The 22245-nt window shown below is 37.2% G+C and overlaps 1 protein-coding gene across 4 annotated transcripts in view; it reads left to right on the top strand.

Annotated features, from left to right (window-relative positions):
• The window catches only part of ADGRG6 (adhesion G protein-coupled receptor G6), a 180329-nt gene extending 163061 nt beyond the window's left edge, over window positions 1-17268 (top strand). For 2 of the 4 annotated variants that reach the window (XM_027850676.1, XM_027850674.1), the window contains 4 exons: window positions 7721-7822; window positions 8546-8698; window positions 10763-10808; window positions 13859-13941. In XM_027850676.1, the coding sequence (XP_027706477.1) occupies window positions 7721-7822; window positions 8546-8698; window positions 10763-10776 (269 nt within the window). In that variant the 3' untranslated portion in view covers window positions 10777-10808; window positions 13859-13941. Of the gene's footprint in view, window positions 1-7720; window positions 7823-8545; window positions 8699-10762; window positions 10809-13858 lie in introns of all 4 variants that reach the window. The other 2 variants (XM_027850672.1, XM_027850673.1) reach the window with 1 other exon arrangement.
• The last annotated feature ends 4977 nt before the right edge of the window (window positions 17269-22245 follow it).

Here is a 22245-nt window from a genome sequence, read left to right as displayed (position 1 = left end):
AAGGGACCTTAGAACCATGTCATCCATCCCTACATGAGGGAACTGGTCAAAGCCACTTGGCCAAGGTCACCTAAGAAATAAATGGCAGAATTGGGTTTTGAGCTAAGGTCTTTGTGCTCCAAATCCATTTCTCTTTCCACTACACTGGGACGCTTCATGCCAATTTTTACACACATTGGTCACTCTTCATTAACATCTTTTAGTACCAAGGACCATAATTATTCAACATTTCAAGGGCCTCTCATTTGCTGAGTTAAAACTCTTCTTCCACTTACACAAATCATGGCTACTTACAGATTTACTGGATGGTCTATTAGTCATCACCCTGTGGCTAGTCTGTTGATGAGCTTCTTCAACTTAGCTGTCTGGTCCTCAGACAGCAGCCATGTGGTCCACCACAGGGCCAACTTGTGCCCTTTCCCAACTTGTTAGGATCTTACCAAGCTTACATTTCACTGGCATAAATAACCTTTGAGAACCCTTTGTAACTTCATTGTGACAGAGTAAGGATTTTAGTGAAATGTGTGTGTGTGCATATATATTCTAGGACAATGCTACCAAAGTATATTTAATATTATATTTTAAAAGAAGGTTACAAAGGTAGAGGCATGATATAAAATAATGTCTAAGACTTGAATTCAGTAGTATTGCATTATATGACATTAACGTGTGTTTGTAGAACATAATACTTAGCCCTTTGGGAATGAGAAAGAGAGAGAGATCCTGTTTTTTCAAGATTTATGTCTTCACACTCTCCATTAAAATCTGAAACACGCTGAAACAGTCAATAAACAAAAATTTAATTAATGATTAATGAAGAGGGATTTAATCTTCTAAAAGCCTCAAAGTAAGATTAATTTGGGAGATATTTCAACTTTGTAGGTTAATTAATGTAACAGGATAAAATTCAAAACTAAGGAAAACTTGCACAAATGACTCAGGAAAATGTGTTAAGTGTATATTAAGTATCTTCTAAAAAGAACAGTGTGTGAGTTTTCAGAAAACTAAGCTATTCCAGTGATTTGATCATTTTCACTCTGAATCTTGAATTGGCATAATGGTGAAGATGAACCAGGAGTTTTCCATCCCCAACACCTGTGACTACATCATATTGGCCCTGATCCTGTGAATTGCTGGGAAATAAATTATTCATCCTTTGGCTCTAGAGAAATACCAGTGTACCAGAGAGTATATTGGTAGCCTGCAAGAAATTTCACAATCTACTGCATGACCATTTAAGAGCCATTTAGATAATCATCCTTTGTCTGAACCTACACAACAGAACACATCAGTTCAATCAGTTTCATAAAAACCTCATCCACTTACCCAGCTACCTTGTCTACACGACCCCAGATATCCCTGAACTGAAGTCCTACTCAATACTGATTTTGAAAATGTAGCGCTTTAAAGTTTTCAAAGCACTTTACATGTTGTCTCACTTGACCTTCACAACACACTGTGAGGCAGGTGCTTTTATTATCCCCATATTACAAATGAGGAAAGTGAGGCTGAGAGAGGTGATATTACACAGGCTTGAGATGCAGAGTCACACAGTTAGTGTCAGTGGCAGGATTTTATCTGCTACACCACCTAGCTGCTTGATGTAGACAAGTAACTGTATTCTCGAATGTCCCACTAGCTGGATGCAAGTAATTGACCAGTTTTCAAGCATCAACCTAGCTAAATACAGAGAAGGAGAAAGTTGATCATCAGGTGAGAATTATTGGGGCCACAATGCAATCAGTAACCTTTGATAGAATAGATGAAATTACAGTTCTCTTCAAGTATTGAACCCTCAGATCTCTTGTTTGCCTGATTTTTACTTGACCTAGCTATCTGAAAAGTGAAACAGTTTTGTATTTGTCATTAACTTCTCTTGTTACTCTCCATTCTCCACTTATCCTACTCTCCCTGTCATCTTTCCTTATTTTTTGTATATGTTCCATTTCTTTTAACCATCTCTGACATACATCTTCTTTCTCCAAAATATCCTGTCAATTCATATAGACCATGAAAGAAATGATGCAGTTATCACATACAGAACCCATCAAGATTCTTTGCTTTAAAAAAGCCCAGTTGAACTAACTAGGAATTTAGATGGCTAATTAAAAGTCCATTTTTTTAACCTCCTTCAGTTTCCTTAGAAATAATCATAGGACATAAATTTAGAGCTGCAAGAGATCTCAGATGTCATCTAGTTCAATTCTTTAATTTTACAGGTAAAAAAATGGAGTCCCAGAGAAGTTAAGTGACTTGCCCAAAGTCATAGAGATTATAAACTCTGGAGGTAGGGTGTTAATCCAAGTCCTCTAACTTCAAATTCAGGTTTCCTTCTATTGCACTGTGCTGACTCCAATTTTCAGTGGAAATAAAGGCAGGCAATATTGTTTCCTCTGTATCTGAAGCTTTTTAATATACATATTGCTCTTTAGAGGATACATTAATGGCACTTTTTTAAATTAAGCAAGATAAAGATATTTGACTACTTTAAACAATCTGCCCAGACAAGCCAAAACATTATTGCCCAAACTAAACTAAGAAGACAATTTCTATGTTAATTCTATAATGATGATAGTAATAAATGAGAAATAAATGATAATATCTACAGTTGTGTAGAACTTTATAATTTGCAAAGCCCTTTAAAGTAGGTCATATAAATTTTATTATCCCTATTTTTCAGATTATGAGACTGATTTACATTATTATTATTAGAAAAAAACTCCCATTTCTGTGCCATTTTATAGTTCATATAGTACACAAGAAACTGTACATTCAAATTAAGACTCAAAAAAGTATAGGGCTTTCCCAAAGTCCAACAGAAAATAACTGATTGTCCCAAAACTCTAACCCTGTCCTGATTTGGAGTTTGGAGCTCTTTCCAATACAACCCTTAGCTTTCTCTCTGTAAGAACCAGCATTCTGGTTGAGTTATTAAAGTAACTGTCTTTTGTTAGTTTTTCGTAAATGAGTAAAGGACTTTTAAAAAGACCAAAATCAAACACAAACATGCAATGGGAAAAAAAAAGACTTAGCCAAAAGACAGAGAGTCTTATTTCCATTAGGATGTTTGAACTAGTGGGAATTTTAAAACATTTCAGTTGTGTCCAGGGTTGAGGGGAGGGAAAGGAAAGGCCAACACAGTATTTTATTATTGACATAAGAGAAATTACTTCCCATACTAGTTATGACTTTCCTTGTAGTTCTCTTTCTTCGTTTAAGACATCTCAGAGGTGGAAGGTCCTTCTCAGACTAGCTAGTCCAACCCTATTCCTGAACAGTAATCCCCTCTGCAACCTTGTCAACAAGTGACCATTCAGTCTTTTTTTGAAGACCACCAAGGAGGGCATCTAACTTGCTGTCACTGCCTCTGGATTCCATTTCCACTTTGGGATAGCCCTGATTGTTGAAAAGTCTTTCTTTATGTGAAGCCTAAATTTGCCTCTTTATACCTTCTACCCATTACTGTGAGTTCTGCCCCTTGGGGACAAGCAGAAAAAAACTAATCTTATACATACATACATATAGATATATAGATATATATACACATATATATGATAGCCCTTAAAACACATGAAGACAGCTGTTATGTTGACTCCTAAGTCTTACATCTTCTCCCAATTTTCAAAAGCTATATAGAGATTATCCCTTTATATAATCTGCTTAATTTAAGTATAGCCCTGCTATTGCTAAATGCCTTCCCCCTTGCTGGCTTACTACTTGAGTAGACTTAAAAGTTGTATCCTGCTGCATGTTTTCCCTATCACCAACTCTCCCAAAATCTGCTTATGATGTAATCCTTCCCCCATTCCTTCCCGCACTATTTCCTAATCTTGGGTCAGACAGCCTGTGGTTAGATAAACAAAATTAAGATATGGGGATGCCTCCTTAGGATTATAATGTTCAGAGATAAGAACTTCCAGTAACTGTAGTACCCTTTCTTTTTAGAAGAACAGGAAGGGATAGAGATCTCCTGGAGTAGAGTAAAGTAGAGTTACTTCCTAATGGTCATTATTCTCATAGATGAGAAAATTTTGACATGAAAGTAGTCAGGAAACATAAGCAAGATGTGAAGGTAGAGCCACACAATGATTATAGAAATACAAAGAGCAGGGTATGCAGCTGGCAATGAGAGGCAGTGGAGTGGAGTAGAAAGGGCATAGGGTTTAGAATTCTGAAGTCTTGGTTTCAAATCCAGCCCCTGACACTTACTAGCTTTGTAATTATGCTCTTTGAGCCTCAGTTCCATAAGCAAAATGGAGATAATGATCATAACTACCTACCTCATAAGTCTGTTATAAGGTCAAATGAGATTTTATATAGGAAGATGTTTTACAAACTTCAAAATATTTTCTAAATAACTATTATAATAATCACTTCCTAAGAACTATTTTTCTTTCTTGATTAGAAATTTTCTTATACTGCACAAAATATGCATGGAATAGAAGACAGAGGTGAGGAGAACAAGGTCCAGTGAGGAAAGGGGAATAAAATGATTCCAGAAGCTAAAAAAAAAAAACCCAACAGAGAGGAAATATAAGAAAATAATGGAGGAGGGGGGACTTCATTCTCTTTGTTAAATTGAGGTCTCTAAATTTATACTTTGATTAACAAGTAGGAAGTGCTATGAAGTTCAGTTTTATAGATCAGCTATTTGAGTGTGGGCCTTGCTGTTACTGTGGTTGTTCTGTAATGGCACCCCTCAGGAACTCAAGACTGTAGTTTGGAACTAAAAATAGAGAATGGTGAATTCTGAAGTTCACTGGTTCTTTAACTGCTTCTGATACAATAGTCAAGCAGGAGTGAAAGGGAGAGTTTAATGGGCCTTGGATCTCTATCCCCATGTGTTAGCCTCTCAGTTCTACTTGGCTTTGTGTATGCATCTGTTGCTACTTCTTCCTGAGGGGTTTAAGATTCCTTTCCATACTTCCACATGTGCCTGATTCCAGATGTGCTTACCTACCACATTTCCCATGGCAGAAGTCCAGAAAAAGAGAGGTTTTGGTCCCAAGTGAATTTTGGTATACTGATTATCTCCAAATTAACTTAAATTCACTTAACAAAGGTTAGTCATTCCAGATTTTCAGTAGAATAACTTGTTCTGGGAAGCAAATTCTGATTTCAAATGGAACCAGACCCCACTGCTGAAAAAAAAAATCCACACAAATGTAATGATAATTTGGATGTTTTTAATGGGTTCGTTCCTAAGGTTGCAAGCTTCTCCTGCCTGGTATTTCATTTTATCCTCCCAACATCACTAAGAGATAGGAAATTCAGGCATTGTTAATGCAATTCCTTAATAAGGAAGCTTTCCCCAGGGCCTCACAGATAGAGTTCTCCTGATTTGGAGTCTCATTCAAACATCAATATCTCTTAAAGCTCAGATGGAAGCTAGGATAGGCCCAGGAAAATATGGTTCCTAAAAACATTAGCAAAGGAATAATCTTGTGATACAAAATTTTAATTCAGAACGTCAGTGCAGAATATAAAAGTGAGGGCATAAAACCAACTTTATTTCACCTTGCTTGACTGCCTTCTTGTCTATGCTTGACAGTAGCAAGGCTATATGTTTCACATCTTAGCAGCCCAACACAGCTAAAACAAAATACTCCCAGAGCATAGTTTTATCCTAATGTCCACAAGACATTATATAATGTCAACTTTTCAACCTTTGAACATGGAGGGCTAGATTGGAATCTAGTGATACTTGATGTCTTTGGATATTTATAGTTAACACTCATAACAATTCCATGAAATAAACTCTTAATATACTCATTAATCTGAGTTAAGAAGCTGTGTAGTATAGTGGATAGAATACTGCATCTGGAGTTTCAACTCAGGACCTGAGTTCAAAATCCTTCCCTCTGACATTGACTACATGTGTAACATTGGGCAGGATATCTGGATAGCCTGTTGTGGTCATTTCAAACTTTAGATCTCAGATCCTTGAGAGATAATGTGGTGTAGTACATCAGGCACTAGACTTTTAGTCAGAAAAATCTGGATTCAAATCCTTCCTCAAATACTTATTAGCTGTGTGACCCTGGGCAAGTCACTCAACCTCTATCTGCCTCAGCTTTCTTTTATATGAAAAATAAGGAGTCTGGATTTGATAGCCTCTAAGGTCCCTTTCAGTCATAGAATCTGTGATCCTATGGTATGTCCCATTCACAAGAAACTATTTGCTTAAGTGTGTCTATAGTTTTATCTTTATGAGTAAGAGGGAACTGATATAAAGCGTTTTTGTAGAGATCTTTGTAGCAACATGTGTGTGCATTTGGGGTGTGTATGTGTGTGTGCACGTGTGCATGTTTAATCTTCACATGAAGCAAAGCTTTTTGCCTTTTCAGGTCTATGATAAAAATCCTTTTAATGCCCAACTTCTATTGGGTCCTTCTTATTTGAAGGTAAACGAGGCTGATTCTGAGTAAACCCTATGAAATGATGTTCTTTATTCCTGGCCTCTTCTTTCTGTATTCTCTTCCTCCCACTGGATGACTACCTCTCAACCTACTACAGGCATACTCTACTTTTCTGCTCTCTTTGATGCCTCCTCCTCTAATATCTGGAGAGAATCTGATCAATAATTATTATACTTTATCTTAAAGATGTTTAAATCAAAACATTCATTTTGAGCATTTCATGCCTATTTGGAAAATTAAAGGATTGTTTTCTTGCTAAAAGATCTTCTGACCTTAAGCAAACATTTAGGGATTTGGGGATGGGAGGTATTGCCAGAGAGGCCCCTGAAATAACAAGATTTGTGGCTGGATTGATCTTTTGTCTTTCATCCCCTCTCCCACCAGCACAGTTCCCCTTGACCGATTGGGTGAGCTTAAGGCATAGTTTTAGATAGTTTTAGTAATTACTGGAGGTAGAGAAATCTGCCTTTCTTTCTAGGACCTAAAGCCTGCTGATAGCTCTAGTTTCTCTAGACTAGGAGTTATTCAGCTTTTTATCTTATTTTATTTTGTTTTGGTCATGGACTCCTTCAGCAACCTGATGATACATACGAAGTTCTCAGAACAATGTTTTTAAATGCATAAAATAAAATACATAGGATTATAAAGGAAACCGATTATATTGAAACGAAACCAAATGGAATGGGTTGCCTCAGAAAGCAGTGGGTTCCTCTTCCCTAGTGATCTGCAAGCAAGGCTGGAAAACTAGTTGTTGGATACACTGTAGAAGGGAGTCTTGTTCGGCCACAGATGAGACAAATTGGTCTCTTAGATTGATCCCATTCTAAGATTTTATAATTGCATCAACATCTCTGTGAAGTAATCAGGGCAAAAAGAATTTTTCCAGTTTTATCAATGAAAAAGCTTAATGTCTGGGAGATTAGATGGCTCGTTGCAGGACATTAGCTTGAATGACAGATTTAAAACCTAAATCCAAGCTCTCTGATGCAAAGACTAGCACTTTTTCTAATATACCAGTTTCCATCCCCTAGAATGTACTAACCCCTTTTTTTTCAGGCCATGACATTCAGAATAGTGGCTCTGGTTACTTGAAAAGAGAATAAGAATATTTTGGTCAAATTGATTGTAACCGTTTTAGCTCCATCCTATCCCAATTGTTCAATTTTGTCCTAAAAATCCTATCCTTACAACCTAGCTCTGGGCATTATGTTCCTTAGAAATTCAGATTGGAAATAATGTTTTCCTCTGTAGAAATTATGGTCAAAGGGTTGTTTAAATAATAATTTTTGTTGTTCTCTCAGGGTTATTTATATTTGTGTTCCACTGTGCTATGAAAGAGAATGTTCAGAAACAATGGAGAAGACATCTGTGCTGTGCAAGATTTCGTTTAGCAGACAACTCAGGTAAAATAAATTATAGTGTGTGTTCTCTCTTGTATCTTCTTGTGAGCCCCCAATGATGCATTTCTATTTACACAAAATAGCCATTTATAATAATGACACTTTTAACTCTTAAGCATAACCATTTACTTGGCAATAGGCCTCCCCCACCAAATCACAGATACTCGTATTAAGCCAAAACTGTGAATAATAAAATATATCACAATTTACACATATATCTGCATCACACTCTCTCACCAATGCAGTCATTATCTGTTGGGGAAAGTGGGCATATGTGGGCACCTGACAGGGAAGCACATGAAAAAGGAAACTTCATGTTCTTTTTAAAAGAAGTTTTTTTAAATTTATTTAAACATTTCCTAATTAAATGTAAAAAAAAATAACATTCAGTTTTTTAAAATTTTGTGTTTCAATTTCTCTCCTTCCCCCACCCCTTGGGAAGGCAAGCCATATAATATCAACAATGCATCTGAAGTTATGCAAGGCATATTTCCATATCAGTCATGTTGCAAAAGAAAACATATTAAAAAAAAAACAAGAAAAATAAAGAAAGCAAAAAAAAAAATTACATACCAGATAACAGGAGGCCATCCAGAGAGATGCTTGTGATGAGTTATCATAAAAATATAGTATGTAAAAATCTGACAACAATGCCCGGTGAATGAGAAACACTCCATGTAATTGAAGTAGAACAACAGAAAAAGAGCAACTTTCTATTTTTTTCAGACTGGAGCAAGACAGCCACTAATATCATCAAGAAAAGTTCAGATAATCTGGGGAAGTCATTGTCATCAAGCTCCATTGGCTCCAACTCGACCTACCTTACATCCAAATCGAAATCCAATTCCACTACATACTTCAAAAGAAACAGTCATCCTGGTAAGTCATTTTGATAACATCTCAGAAATCCTCTTGGTGATGATAATCAGAAAAGCTGACACTTTCATAGTACTTTAAAGAGTATGAGAGGTTTCGTTATCTAAGGCTCCAAATAATTAAGTGACTTACCCAAGGTCACACAGTTAAGTGTCTGAGGTGGGATTCAAATTCAGGTCCTCCTGATGTTAAGTTGAGCACTATTTCCATTATTATCATACTATCTCTCTAATGAGTTGGGAAAACAGGTTTATTCTGTGACTAAAAAATATCAGAAGGAACAAGTATTGTCCACACTTAATTGACCTTACTAGCTCTTATCTCCCAAAGTGGAACAGTTCTTCGCAGTTGTACCTTCTAGCACAAAGGTTACTAAAATAGTTCATTCATCCTACCTCCCTCTTAATGTCTGGCTGAGGCCATCTATAATTGAGGAAATATGAATCTTGATTCAGTGGAAAGAAATATTAGACAATTTTGGAACATGGGAAAACACAGAGAAGGTGTCATCTTGACTATCATGACCATTTATTCTCTGCTTATCTCACGTTTCTCATGGTGTGTGTCTGACATTAAGTTTGTAATATTAGTGTTAATGAAAACATTAAGGAAAAGTCCTATGATCTCTGGAAAACTCTGATGGCTTGTGAAATGTAAGAAAAATAGGGGAAAAACCTTATATTCCATTAAATGTCTTTGGCAACATGTTTCCAAAGGGAAATAACATTGTCCTTTTAAATGACCGAGTAGGAATTTGGTGAGCAACCATTTAGATAAGAACAGTAAGACTTTCTGAGTGGAAAAGTCTTCTAAGAGTACGATGAAAAGCTACTCCATTTGTTTAATGGTTTAATATTAGAGCACAGGAAAATAAGGGCATGATAGCTGTGGTACTGGAATCTTTGGCACTTAGATGTCAGGTGTCTATGTTTATATGCCATTATGTCACATTTTGGGGAAGGAATTGTTTGGAGTGTCTTATGTACATTTAGTCAGTTCCTGATGTAGAAAGCACAAACAATCCATATAAAAATCTATCCCTGTGATGGAATAGGGAGCCATTCTTCCTACTATCAGGGCCCCTGCTGGAGCTGTCATGAAAGCTTTTTTGAAAAATTTGAGGTTTTATTGCCTCTGTGGGTTCAGAAATGGTAATTGAAGCAGAACAATAGAGAAAGAGCATCTTTTTATTTTTCAGAATGGAGCAAGACAGCCACTAATATCATCACGAAAAGTTCCCTGCCTTTATCTCCTCTTTGAAAAAAGATAATCTCTGCTACCAAGAGCCTGAATTTTTTTTTCCACTGGGCTACTTTACATTGCCTGAAATGCTACCAGATTTTAGATTCGTTTGGGTTACCATGCATCCTCTTAAAAATAGAAATACTTCTGGGATAGTGAAATGGTCATCAGTCTTTCAGATGCTAGTTTAAAATAGTTCATTCATTCTGCCTTCCTCTTAATATCTAGCTAAGGCTATCCATAATTGAGGAAATATTAATCTCGATTCAGTGGAAAGAAAGGTTAGACAGTTTTGGAACAAGGGGTAAAGCAGGCGGAAGCGGGGCACTACAGTAGACAATGATGAGTATATTATCAGAGCTCTGAGGGCCTAAGGAGGAAGTGAATAAAGGAGGGTGGGAAAGGTTTCAAAAAGAGAAGTATCAAAGATATGTCTCTAAATTATGCATAGGCCCAAAATAAAGGGGGAGGACACACTTTTGCTTCTCTTCATCCCCTGCATGGGCCATCACTCTCAGAAATATTGTTTGTAAATTACTATTAATATTTCTTCTGTATTGTATTCTAAATAGGCTTTTATGCACCAACAGGAGAATTTAGTCACCATTTTAAAAATTATTTTGATGGGAAAATGTGTTATGAATTCAAGGAGACTTATAAATGTTTGGGACAAAGTCATTTTGGAAATGGGGGTCTGCGTGTGTGTGTGTGTCTGTGTGTCTGTGTGTATTTGGGTTTTAACAGTGCACTTAATGCATATCATGGCTGTAGACTTAGTTGTTATTCCCTGGAATTGACCTAGACATTCATATGTTTATGGCATAGATAATGTCTTCTAAGAGCATTCCTTCAACAAAGGTGGATCATTCAGGTAAAAATATTCATTCCTTTTATTGAATGCATGAAATCTCAGTAAGGTAATGGGGGAATGAATATTTGCATGGATTTAGCCAAAAGATTTCCAGCTGCCTCAGAAAAAAAAAAAAACTGCTTGTCCTGCATAGTACAGCTCACTTTGCACAATGATGCTCTCAGATGGAGGGCTGGGATTTCTGAAGCAAGCAAATATGTGCTCTGGCTATCTTCTGCATGGGGTGTCTGCAAATCTGTTCTTCTAAGAAATGTACCATGCGCTCACATCCATGTCAATGACATCCAAAGCAGTAAAATAGCATGTTCTGGAAGGCTAAAAAATAGGGGGGAGGGGTAGGAAACTTTGTTTTCATACTGCTTTTATGAATTACAAAGTGTGTCATGGTACATTTTTAGAAGTGGTAAATGAGGAAATAGCTCTTCTAGGACTGCTCCTTAAAAATTTTTATCTGCTTAGAAATGTAGCATAGGACCAATAAAGTTCAAACCTCTAGCCACTGGTTTTCAGTCTTCCATTTATGTTCTAATTCTATATTGTCCATTATTTTGATTTACCCAGAACATTAGGAATGATGTTTACATCGAATTATTGCTCCTGTACAAAAATTGCCTAAGGAGACTGATAAATCAGGGCATAGGTTTGAAAGCAGGTGAGTGGGTAGAAGAGGAATTGTTAAAATTTTAATATGTAGAATCAAAACTTGAAATCTGCAGCACATTAGTACATGGGGAATCCTTAAGGAATTATAAATATAAGACTAAAGGCTTCTGAATTTTGTGTGGGGAGGTGGTGTTTTTATTTTAAATCAAGCAAAGGTTACATTAATGGAAGATTCTATATAGAAATGCCCTTCCTAGTAGAAAACCATTGGCTAGTGCACAGATGAACTAAGAGAAGCCAGGCTCAGCTGGCTTGCTTAGAAACTTGTATGTGGTCAGTGATCCTGATTCACTGAGCCTTCTTTCCACAAGCATCAGGGAATGATGATTCTGCTGCTTCAATCTGCCCATTCTTCTTTTCCTGAATGACTTTCTGTTCTTTGCTCACATTTCCTTTGTGTGGGTTGATAGCGACATTTCCTATTTTAATCCATATTTTATATCATGTATACCCCAGAACAAGATAAGAACTAAAAGAATGTATTATTTTCTGAATGTAATACATATGATGATAATGATTTTCTTTAACAACTGGTTGCTTATATTGTACACTGGCCATAGCTGAAAATATAAGATGCCTTGAATTTAGAGTTCTATCACTTCATAGTGTGCTTCTCCTTCTGCCTTCTCTACAGAAAGTGGAAAAGAGTAAGGCTGAAGGCAGTAGACAGGCTCGGACATGCATATGGGAACAAGACCAATACAATCTAAGCCCCATCTAGACAAAGGGCGTTGTTTATTATTAGAGCACTCTTTGTCACTTGACTTTAGAGTAGGACTACACTTTGATCTTTGTTGGAGGAATATGATTATAGGATAATAAGACTATGGATCTTGAGTGGAAGTGACTTCAGAATCCATGTGGTCCCATTTTACAGATGAGAAAACCCAGGGATGTTAAATGACTTTCCTTTTGCCCAAGATCACCCAGGCAGTCTGTCAGAGATAGTATTTGAACCCAAATATTCCAAAGCAGGAAGAGGAGAAGGAAACAATCGTTTATATAGTGCCATCTATATGCCAGGACTGCGTTAAGTGCTTTACAAATATTATCTCTTAATCCTCACAACATTGCGTGGTAGATGCTGTTATTATTCCCATTTTATAATTGAGAAAACTGAGGTAAACAGAGGTTAAATTAATTGCCCAGGATCATTCAGCTAGTAAGTATCTGAGCTTAGATATGAACTGAAATCTCCTGACTCCGGGGCCCAGTTTTCTGCCTCAACTCCAAAGTCAATGCTGGTGCCACTGTACTAATGGCTTAGGACCACGTGAGGACAATGAACTACATCTAAAAGCATTAGAATGAATGGAATACTTTTTTTTTTTTTTTGGAATGGAATACTTTCGAAAGGTCTTCAGACCCAAGTTTAGGAATCTGCTTAGAAAACAAATTATCAATTAAAAGCACTTTCCAGGAAGTATTTTACCAATATGTAGTCCAACTCCATTTGCCTAATCTATGAACTCATGGCTTCCTATATTTATTAGAAGTCATCTAGCAACTACCATGTAACACCCAGTATTGTTGAGTGGGGCAGCATGATATAATGGATAGAGAACCAGTCTCTGAAATAAGAAGATTTGGATTCAAGTGTTGTCTGTTTCCTATGCTGTCTGGGTGATGCTGGGACACTAACATAATCTCTCATTGCTCTCGGTGAATTTCTTAGACTATAAATTGCAAAGAAGGTGTCAACCTCCTTCTGAATTTTCTTATCAGGGAGTTCTTTATACCATTGATATCACAGGTCTAGTCCTTATCCAAATGTGGGATTATATATGTTTACATGGAAAGATACTTCTTAGAAGAAAAACTTTGGTTTCTACATTTTTAACTCAGAAAGGTGCTTTTTTTCCCTAAATTTCAATAATCTCAGAGAGTAAAAATATCATTTCTTAATATTCATTGGAAAAATCATTTGTATTAGACTTTTTCCAAGTTGTTCCAATCACTTTTGATATATTTTGTGACAGAATTTTATGTAAGCACAATTTTGCTTTGATTTGTCTGTCTCAGATACTTTTCCTAAGCAGTTTCCAAATTTTCTTTCTTCCTTGGCTTTCTGAAAGATGTCAGTTATAAAAATATCATTCATATATCTCTATCCTAAAATTATAGAAATTAAACTAACACATCAGGAAATATTAGGCCCCCAATTTGAACAAGAAAACCCCCCAAAACGTTGATTCAGAAATGCTTGGCAGCCCACTGCTTAACCTTGGGATAATGCTCAGTGCCATTGAGTGAAGGAAGTGGATCATAGCCTGCAAAGCTCTGCTACCTATGTGCTTTTAATCAATAATGCATAGCAATAATATTCAGCAGCTCAGGGACAAAACCTGCCCAGATTGTGACCTGATTTCTCATTTCATTTCCCACAGAGAGTGTTTTGGTGGACAAGTCCTCATCAAAGCTTACCCATCTGGATGGAGAACAGACATCAATCATCCCTGTCCATCAGGTCATTGACAAGGTCAGGGGTTACTGCAATGCTCACTCTGACAACTTCTACAAGAACATCATCATGTCAGACACTTTTGGCCACAGCACAAAGTTTTAATTGGGTTTTGTTACAATAATAGAAATCAGTTCCAAATAGAGACCTACAAGCAAAGCAAAGACAACTGTCAGATGTAAATGTGCCATTACCTAGGTAACACTATATGTTGGAAAGATATGTTTTTTTATTATTATTATAAATACTATTGTGAAATTTACAATGGAACTCATCTGTGCCTTTTCCCCATGTTGGAGTCTTCCACCATCCCCTAAACCTCAGCTGTCTGACAGCAACATGACTCAGTAGCCACAGGGAACACTATATATTTTTATAGCTGAATCACACAATCAGAACTGAAGAATCTTTAAAAGCCAGAGGACAAGGAAAAATACAACAGTCAAAAATTGATCCTAGTCAAGAGCTTATATTGATGGTGAGTTGTTTTGGACATCATCATTTGCTACATATTCTTCCCCTACATTGAAAGAAACATGAATTTTCATCACCATATGTGGCTGATTCCCTATAAGCCCTCCCCCAATGCTGGCTCCATATTTCCTTCATGTGCCTGACTTGTAGGTGAAATTTCAAGCAGATAAAAATATGATTTTAATTCTCTCATCCAAAGATTACAAAGGATTATTTATTAGTTTCTTTTAACTATACCAAAGTTAATCATCTTACACTTCAGCTTCTTAAGTGAGAGTACCTTTTCACCAACATCTATACCCTTATCAACAACACACTAAATTTCTGATATGTTTCACAGTTCTGTACATGTAGTATATAAACAACTATCAGGCAACATAATGTAAGCACTGCAAGTTAAAGAAATGTCAGGGTTCACATTTTACCAGTACATTCCTCCTAGAAGGTACCAAACAGCTCAATTAAAACACTTCTTTCTCCTTTTTAAATTATAATTGGGGATGCCTAAGGGCAAGATGATTCCATCTGTTGACACAGCTGCCCCCATTTTAAGGAAAGCCACATAGAGAGAGAAAAGCCATGACCATACACCCCTTCCTCCCAGAAGCTGGACCATGGTTATATATGGAAAATGCCATTCTGTTCCAAGCCAACTGATTTTCCCCTACTTTCAGGGGGAAGAGGATATTATCTATACGTCCCCTATGTTCCCTTACTCTCAAATGTGGAAGAGTTTAAAGTGTACACACTGGGAACCCAGCCAGCTATTTAAGTATGTATTCCTGCAGACAGCCACAGTAGCTGCTTATCCACTCAGAGGTTACACATCCCCTGAGTCTGCAGTGTCTGCTGTTGGGATGTCTGTGCATAAGTTCTGTGGATGCACCATGAGATAGTATGTTTGTGAGGGAATCTGGAACTAATAGATCATATTTGGAATATTACAATATGATTTCACTCTGCTGAGTGCATACATATGGGTGGCATTTTCAAGCACTTGAGGAGAGCCTTAATTGTTTTTTTAGGGTGCTGACAGGGAATGGATGCTTGGTAGGTACACACTACATAGCAGAGTGCATTTTTACTTTGCTTAAAGCGATGACTGTGTTAAATGAAGCTTTTTCAGAATTTGCTTTAGCACAGGCTGTACTTTTAATATTCACTCCATGCCATCTGGGAAACAGCATGGAAAGCATCCATTTCTAGGTAGACAGCTACCCCAACTGTGAGAAATGCTGCCCTGTGAGCAGAGCCGACCTGTATAGAGAGACCTAGACAGGAAATTTCTTTAAAGGTCTTTCTGGTAATCTAAGTCTATGGCTTGCCCTATGTCTTAGAACAGCACGAGGCTAGTCTTTCCCCTAAGGCAGCCCAAAGTGATCCAAACATGCTTTAAAATGTAACACATATTTGAGTGGCACAACCATGGCTTCTGAGCCACTTGTCTCAAAGGCTCTTTGTGATTTTCAGCTGGGAAGGGGTTGCCATTCTTTACCAGCTTGGTGAGGTCATCAAGTGATGAGATGTTGGGTTTTTACTGGTATTCTCCTTTGCTTGGTTATGCAGAAAAAGACTTGAAATATTGCCCCAGGAGAGGTAGCCAGGTATCCTACCTGGCTATTATAGTACAAAATAAGCAAGTTGAAAAGCAAACTCTTAACTACCAGGAAAAAAAAATCTTACCATTTTTATAGAACAGGCATTCTCAATCTTTTTTTTTTTTGTACTGGATCTCTTTGATAATCTGGTGAAAACTATGGGTCCCTTCTTGGAATTAATATTTTTAAATGTATAAAATAAAATATATTGAATTATAATGGAAACCAATGACTTAAATATAGTTATTTAAATATAAAATATATCTAAAGTTAAAAGTTCAAGGAACCAAGGTTAAAAGTCCCTTAGAGCTTCTCTTAAATGAGATTAAATTTCCTGAAAACTTAAATATTCAGACAGCTCAACCTGCCTTAGCCATAGCGATCTACTCACCATGCTAATCTCCCTTTCTATAGAGATTCATAATAGAGTTCAGTTAGCAGTTGATTGCTGGAACATTTCTACCCCAAAAGTAGGTTTACTTGACATTACTTAAGATACAGTTTTAAACAAACCTCTGTTTTGCATTCCACATAATACCCACCAAGTGACAGGAAAGTATTCCTGCAACAAATAGAAGAGGAGGAAATAAATGAACATGAAGATATACAAACAGAATGAAGACACTGAGTCTAATTGTACCCTTAGTCCTGAAGTCAAAGTCCTGAAGTCCTAACCCTCAAAATTACAAAAATGTGATGGAGGGGAAAGAACTGGACTCAGGGAGTACAATGGCTTCAACCTTGGTATCCAATCTTTGAAAGTCAGATCACATTAGCCTTGATTGCCTTTTATGGAGAGCTGCCCTTTTTTTTTTCTTTCCTTTTTTTTTTTTTACTACCATGTAGTAGAGTTGCAAATTGTCAGTCTCAGATGCTTTCAGTTCTTGTCACCATAGCTTGCAATGTAAAGATTTCCTTCGTCTATTGTCAGTGTAGCCTCCCTTGTACATATTTATTTATTTTTGTGTCTTCAAGTGTTACTTTTTTTTCATAGCTTCATACTGTTCACTTTGTTGTTTTAATGAACTTTCCTTTGGAAGGGAAATGAGAGGGTGGGAAGGGAAGAGAGAGATACTGTATATATTTTCTAAACACTTTGTGAAATATTTTCTGTAGAAAAGAAAAAATGACTGTGAGCATAAATTGAAATTATTAGTAAGAAGTTAGCACAGTAGATTTGCCATTTTCCTGAAATGGAAAATATTTTTCAAATTAATACTTATGATGTTAATATTCCAAATTAATAAATTCCTTTATGAGTGAATGTTTTTGTTTCTGACTGTTCAATAGGAAAAGATTATTTGACAGCTGGAAAATAACCTGCTACCAACTAAACATGTGACATAGATTTGCTTTGCCAATCAATAGAAATAAACTTATAGCCAGTCTTCAGATTTCTGAGACACAAATACACTTCAAAGTTTCCTGTTTTCATCACTGACTGATGCAATGTCAAGCATTGTGGCTAATTGAGATCTGTGTATGTTCCTTCACTGGAAAGCCCTCAGTTTTCCAAGTAAAGAACACAAGGAAAATCTTCATTACTTGGGAGGCTAAAGATTAGGTTGCCTTCTCACTGATACCTAGTCATTGCTTCCACTGTGTAGGGTCGGAAAAGTGGCAGATTTTAGTCAACTTCATTTTCACAGTGAATTACAGTGTGCTACCAGCCGTTTCATTAGAACAGTGGTTATTTAGGGTAATCCTCTTTCTCTAGAGAGCCAAGGCTTAATTTGGCCCTCAGCCTCACTCAGCAAGGTTTCTGCTGAATATTAAATTGTGTGGCACTTTGGCAAGTGATTACTAAGATCATCTTAGCCAACTGTCACAACTCGTGGCCAAACCAAGTTAGGAAAACACACGAGCAGTTGCTTATGGCTCATCTACAGAAACATAGTACAATGTGACTTCAGAAAGGATGGGGGAGTCAGGAGGGGGGAGGGATTCTCGTTTGATCTGCAAGCTGAAACTTGTGTCTTATTGGAGAAAGTGTATTTGTAATATTTCTGAAATTTGGAGGAATTGAGCTTTAAGAAAACAATGTTTTGGAATTGCTTCAGAGTATTCAGCTGAATAACATTCCTCTACTCCCAGATAAAGGCATCAAGACCTTTTTATTTTTTCTCTTTCATTTCAAAGTGGAATGGTTCAAGTAACAGCTTTGTTTTTCTGCTACCCTGGAGAAAATGAAAATAAATATGAAATTTCACCTTCATATTCCACAGCCTGTCAGCAAAACAAAGAAATACAATTCATTCCATTGCCATAAGCAACCCAAAACTGAGCTAAGAATCTAGGGAAAGAGGCAAAACCCCCAAGAGTCTTGGTTATATAGGATTGAAAGATCACTTTTTTCTATTATATTTTGTAAACCAATTGGAGTTATTAAAATGTTTGGACTTGGTGACTTTGAATGTCATAACACATAATGCCATAACATTGAAAGTATAATTTTATACTGAGAACTTTTGCATATTCCCCTACTAAACTATAATCTCTATGAGAGCAGGGACTATATTTTATCAGGCAGTGAGTGGTAGTGAAAAAAGTACTGGATTACGAGTCAAAGTACCTGGGTTCAAATCCATTTCATCTTTTGCTCAGCTATCAGAATAGTCTTTCTGAATTTCAAGTCTGGCGATATCACAGTCTCCCCTCTTCACACCTCCTTGCCCTTTCAGCCTATTCCAGAGATTCCCTATTACCTCCATGATAAAACATAAAGTCCTGTTTGGCTTTTATAGCCCTTTAAAATCTTTCTACTTTTCCAGTCTTAGTACATTTTGCTCTCTTATAGGTACTCTATATTCTAGTAACACTATAACCCAGAGATCTCTGCTATTTGCACAAGACACTCTCTCCCAAATTGAGGCATTTTCTTCAATCCCTGGATGTCTCTTTTCTGCTGGTCTGCTACCTTTATTTCCCCAAAGGATTTAGCCAAAATCCCACCTTCTTCAAGAAGCTTTTCCCCATCCTCCTTAATATTACTGCCTTCTCTCTGAAATACCTCCAAGTTGATAGCTAGCTCCCACGTGTGTCAAGAATGCTATGTACTCAATGAATGCTTTTTGATGACTTCAAATCCAACCTCCCTCACTTGCTGAACTTGGGTAATTACTCTTTGGGCCACATTTTCCTGAGGCCTCCATTTCCAAGGTTGTCAAAGAACATCAGTTCATCCCCAAGGAATTCTGAGACCAGACACTGTCTTCCTGGATCCATGTCCCAGATGTGAATGGGTCAACAAGATCATTGTTTGGATTAAATGACCTCTGAGGGCCATTCTGGCTCCAAATCTGAGCTTTATGACCTAAGCCTTGCATCTTCCTCCAGTACAGGTCTATGCTTGCCTTCATGGTACTTGGCAGATAATTGAAGTATTTGAGCGCCTACAACATACATGTTGAGCAAAGTTCAAGGGAAATGTAAGCCTTGGTTTGTTGCTACAAGGAGTTTACAATCTACATGGTGGAGATGGATTTATGCATATGAAATAATTTGCACTTGCAGAACAGATTGTTAACCTAGTCATTTCTGCATTTTTAAGCTTTGTCACCAAATTAGAACAAGTACAGATTAAACTAATCTAGTCCATTCAACACATGCCCTAAAACATCTCCAACTTATCTGACTCACATTCTTCCTTTCCTTAATTGATAAGCATGGTACAGTGGAAAGAACACTGGGTTTAGAGTCAGAATATCTGGATTTAAATCTTAGCTCTGACATTAACACTGTGACCTTGGGTAAATCACCTAATCTCCTAGGCTTCAGTTTCCTCATCTGTAAATGAAGGAGGTCAGACTTTATAGTCTATATGAGTCCTTCCTTCCTTCTTTTCTCCCTCCCTTTCTTCCTCCCTTTTTTCTTTCCTTCCTTCCTTCTCTGTTCAATAGATACATAGAACACAAATGTATAAAGCATTTAAAGCATTTACTATGTGCAGGACACTATGCTAAGTTTGGGGTATAAAATATAGGCAAACAAGATAGTCCCTACCCTTAAGAGGCTTATATTCTAAGACAGGGAGCTGCAAAATGGGATGAGGACAGTATGATTTGAATATGGTAGCCAGAAAGTAAAATAGAGGCCTGATTCTGGGAAAGGTAAGGCAAAAACTGACCTAACCCCATTTCTGGGGATCCACCACACTTGTGTGGGATTTATTGTCGACACTCAATTGGTTTTAGCTCCACTGTAGCTCATAACTCCCAAGCTCAAGTGATCTACCAGCTCTAGCCTCCACTAATCTGAGCCATTTATCTCATTTAGTTTTTTAAAATCTATCATAAAACAGAATTCAATAGACCCAAAGTAGATACTGACTGACCACTTGCTGAAATGAATAAGAACAGCTAACTAACCTACTGCAATTACCTTCCTTTATGAAATAGGATTGTAAAAGCATCTTGTTTATTAAAGAGTTTATAAGTGCAAATGTTAAGAATAAAAAGAAAAATTAGAGAATTTTAAGTAATATGTCAGTCTGTCTATAGAAACCCTTTCTCCAAAAAAAAAAAAAAAAGTCTAGCTAGGTTCAAATCCCAGCTCTCTCATGTATTGCCTGTGTAACCTTGGACGTCTCTTAACCTCTGTAGACCTTATTTCTTTTATTTAAAAAATGAAAGGATTGGGCTACATAAAATCCCTTCTACCTCTAAGCCCAATGATACTTTAGTGGCATCAGGAAAATGATTTAGGCACAAGGTTAAGACAGAGAAATGGAAGAAGCTACTAGTAAATTTCTTGAAGGAATATTTGGAGCCTGCTGCTATATTTGTCACCTATTGTGCTAGGCATTGGGATACAAAGAGAAAAATGGAATAGTCCCGGCCCTGGGAGGAGGAAAAGACTTATGGGAAGAGGTAAGTTTAATGGAAGTTAGGGAGTGATGGGGGCAAAGGAGACACACAAAGTACTTCAGGAAAATCTGAGACAGGCTTTTAGCTGAGGGGAAGAGGAAAGAATTCTCAGAGGAGGTGATACTTTGGTGGAGCTTTGGAGGAAAAGAAATATTCTAAAAGCTAGAGATGAGAAAGCATACCATGCCTTGATGATGGCCTGCACAAGTGCATGGAGATAGGAGACAGCAGCTTGAATCTAGGGAATAACTAATAGATTAGTTTGGTTGTAATATAGAGGGTGTGAAGGGGAATAATGTGAATAAAGCTGGAAAGCTAGATGGATCCAGATTGTTGAAGGCCAGAATCAAGTTTCCATGTCACTTCCCAAACAACCTCCAACCAGGAGTGAGGAACCTGTGGCCTCGAGGCCACATGTGGCTCTCTAGGTCCTCAAATGCAGCCTGTTGACTGAATCCAAGCTTCACAGAACAAATCCTCTTAACAAAAAGATTTGTTCTGTAAAACTTGGACTCAGTCAAAAAGCTGCATCTAAGGACCTAGAAGGTGACATTGGCCTTGAGGCCACAAGTTCCCCACCCCTGGCTACACTTCTGACTATCATCTTCATCTTCCCTCCCCCTCTTTCCCTAGTCCTTAACTTTGGCCTCTGCCTGTAGCACAACCCTGAGCTCTGTTAGATGAGCTCCTGCCTTACCTTGCCTGGAATCAGGCCTCCATATTACTTTCTGGATACCATTTCCAAACCATACTGTCCTTCTTCCATTTTCCAACTCCCTGGCTTAGAATGTAAGCTCCTTATAGAGACTTTCTTCTTTGCCTATATTTGAATCCCCAACACTTAGCATTGTGCCCTGCACACAATTAGTGCTTAATAAATGCTTTATCATTGATACTTTGTCATCTATCTGTATATTTATATCTATGTAGCTATTATCTATCTACCTGTGTCTATCTAAGTGTCTATCATAAATGTCAGACTAAATAAATCATATTTTATCCTATGGTCAATAGTGTGTCACTGAAGTATTTAAGAAAGGGAGTGACATGGTTAGACTTGTACCTTGGATGATTATCTGATAGCTTTATGAGGGATGGTTTAGAACATGGAACAACTAGAAGCATGGAAATCAGATAGTAGGGTATCACTTAGAGTAGCTGAACTAGTACTAGCAATGTGACTGGCAAGAAGAAGTTGGATGTGAGGACAACATTAGAAATTTTTGAATATAAGACTGAAGGAAGGGAATAAGCATTTATATAGCACCCACCATGTGCCAGGCACTGTGTTAAGCACTTTACAGATATGTCATTTGATCCTCTCAACAACTCTGTGAGGTAGGTGCTATTGTGATCCCCATTTTACAGTTGAAGAA

This window comes from Vombatus ursinus, unplaced genomic scaffold (genome assembly GCF_900497805.2).
Source record: "Vombatus ursinus unplaced genomic scaffold, bare-nosed wombat genome assembly UNPS02009132.1, whole genome shotgun sequence".
Classification (NCBI taxonomy): Eukaryota; Metazoa; Chordata; class Mammalia; order Diprotodontia; family Vombatidae; genus Vombatus; species Vombatus ursinus.
Note: the sequence above shows the minus strand (reverse complement) of the source record. Positions and strands in the feature narration are given on the sequence as shown.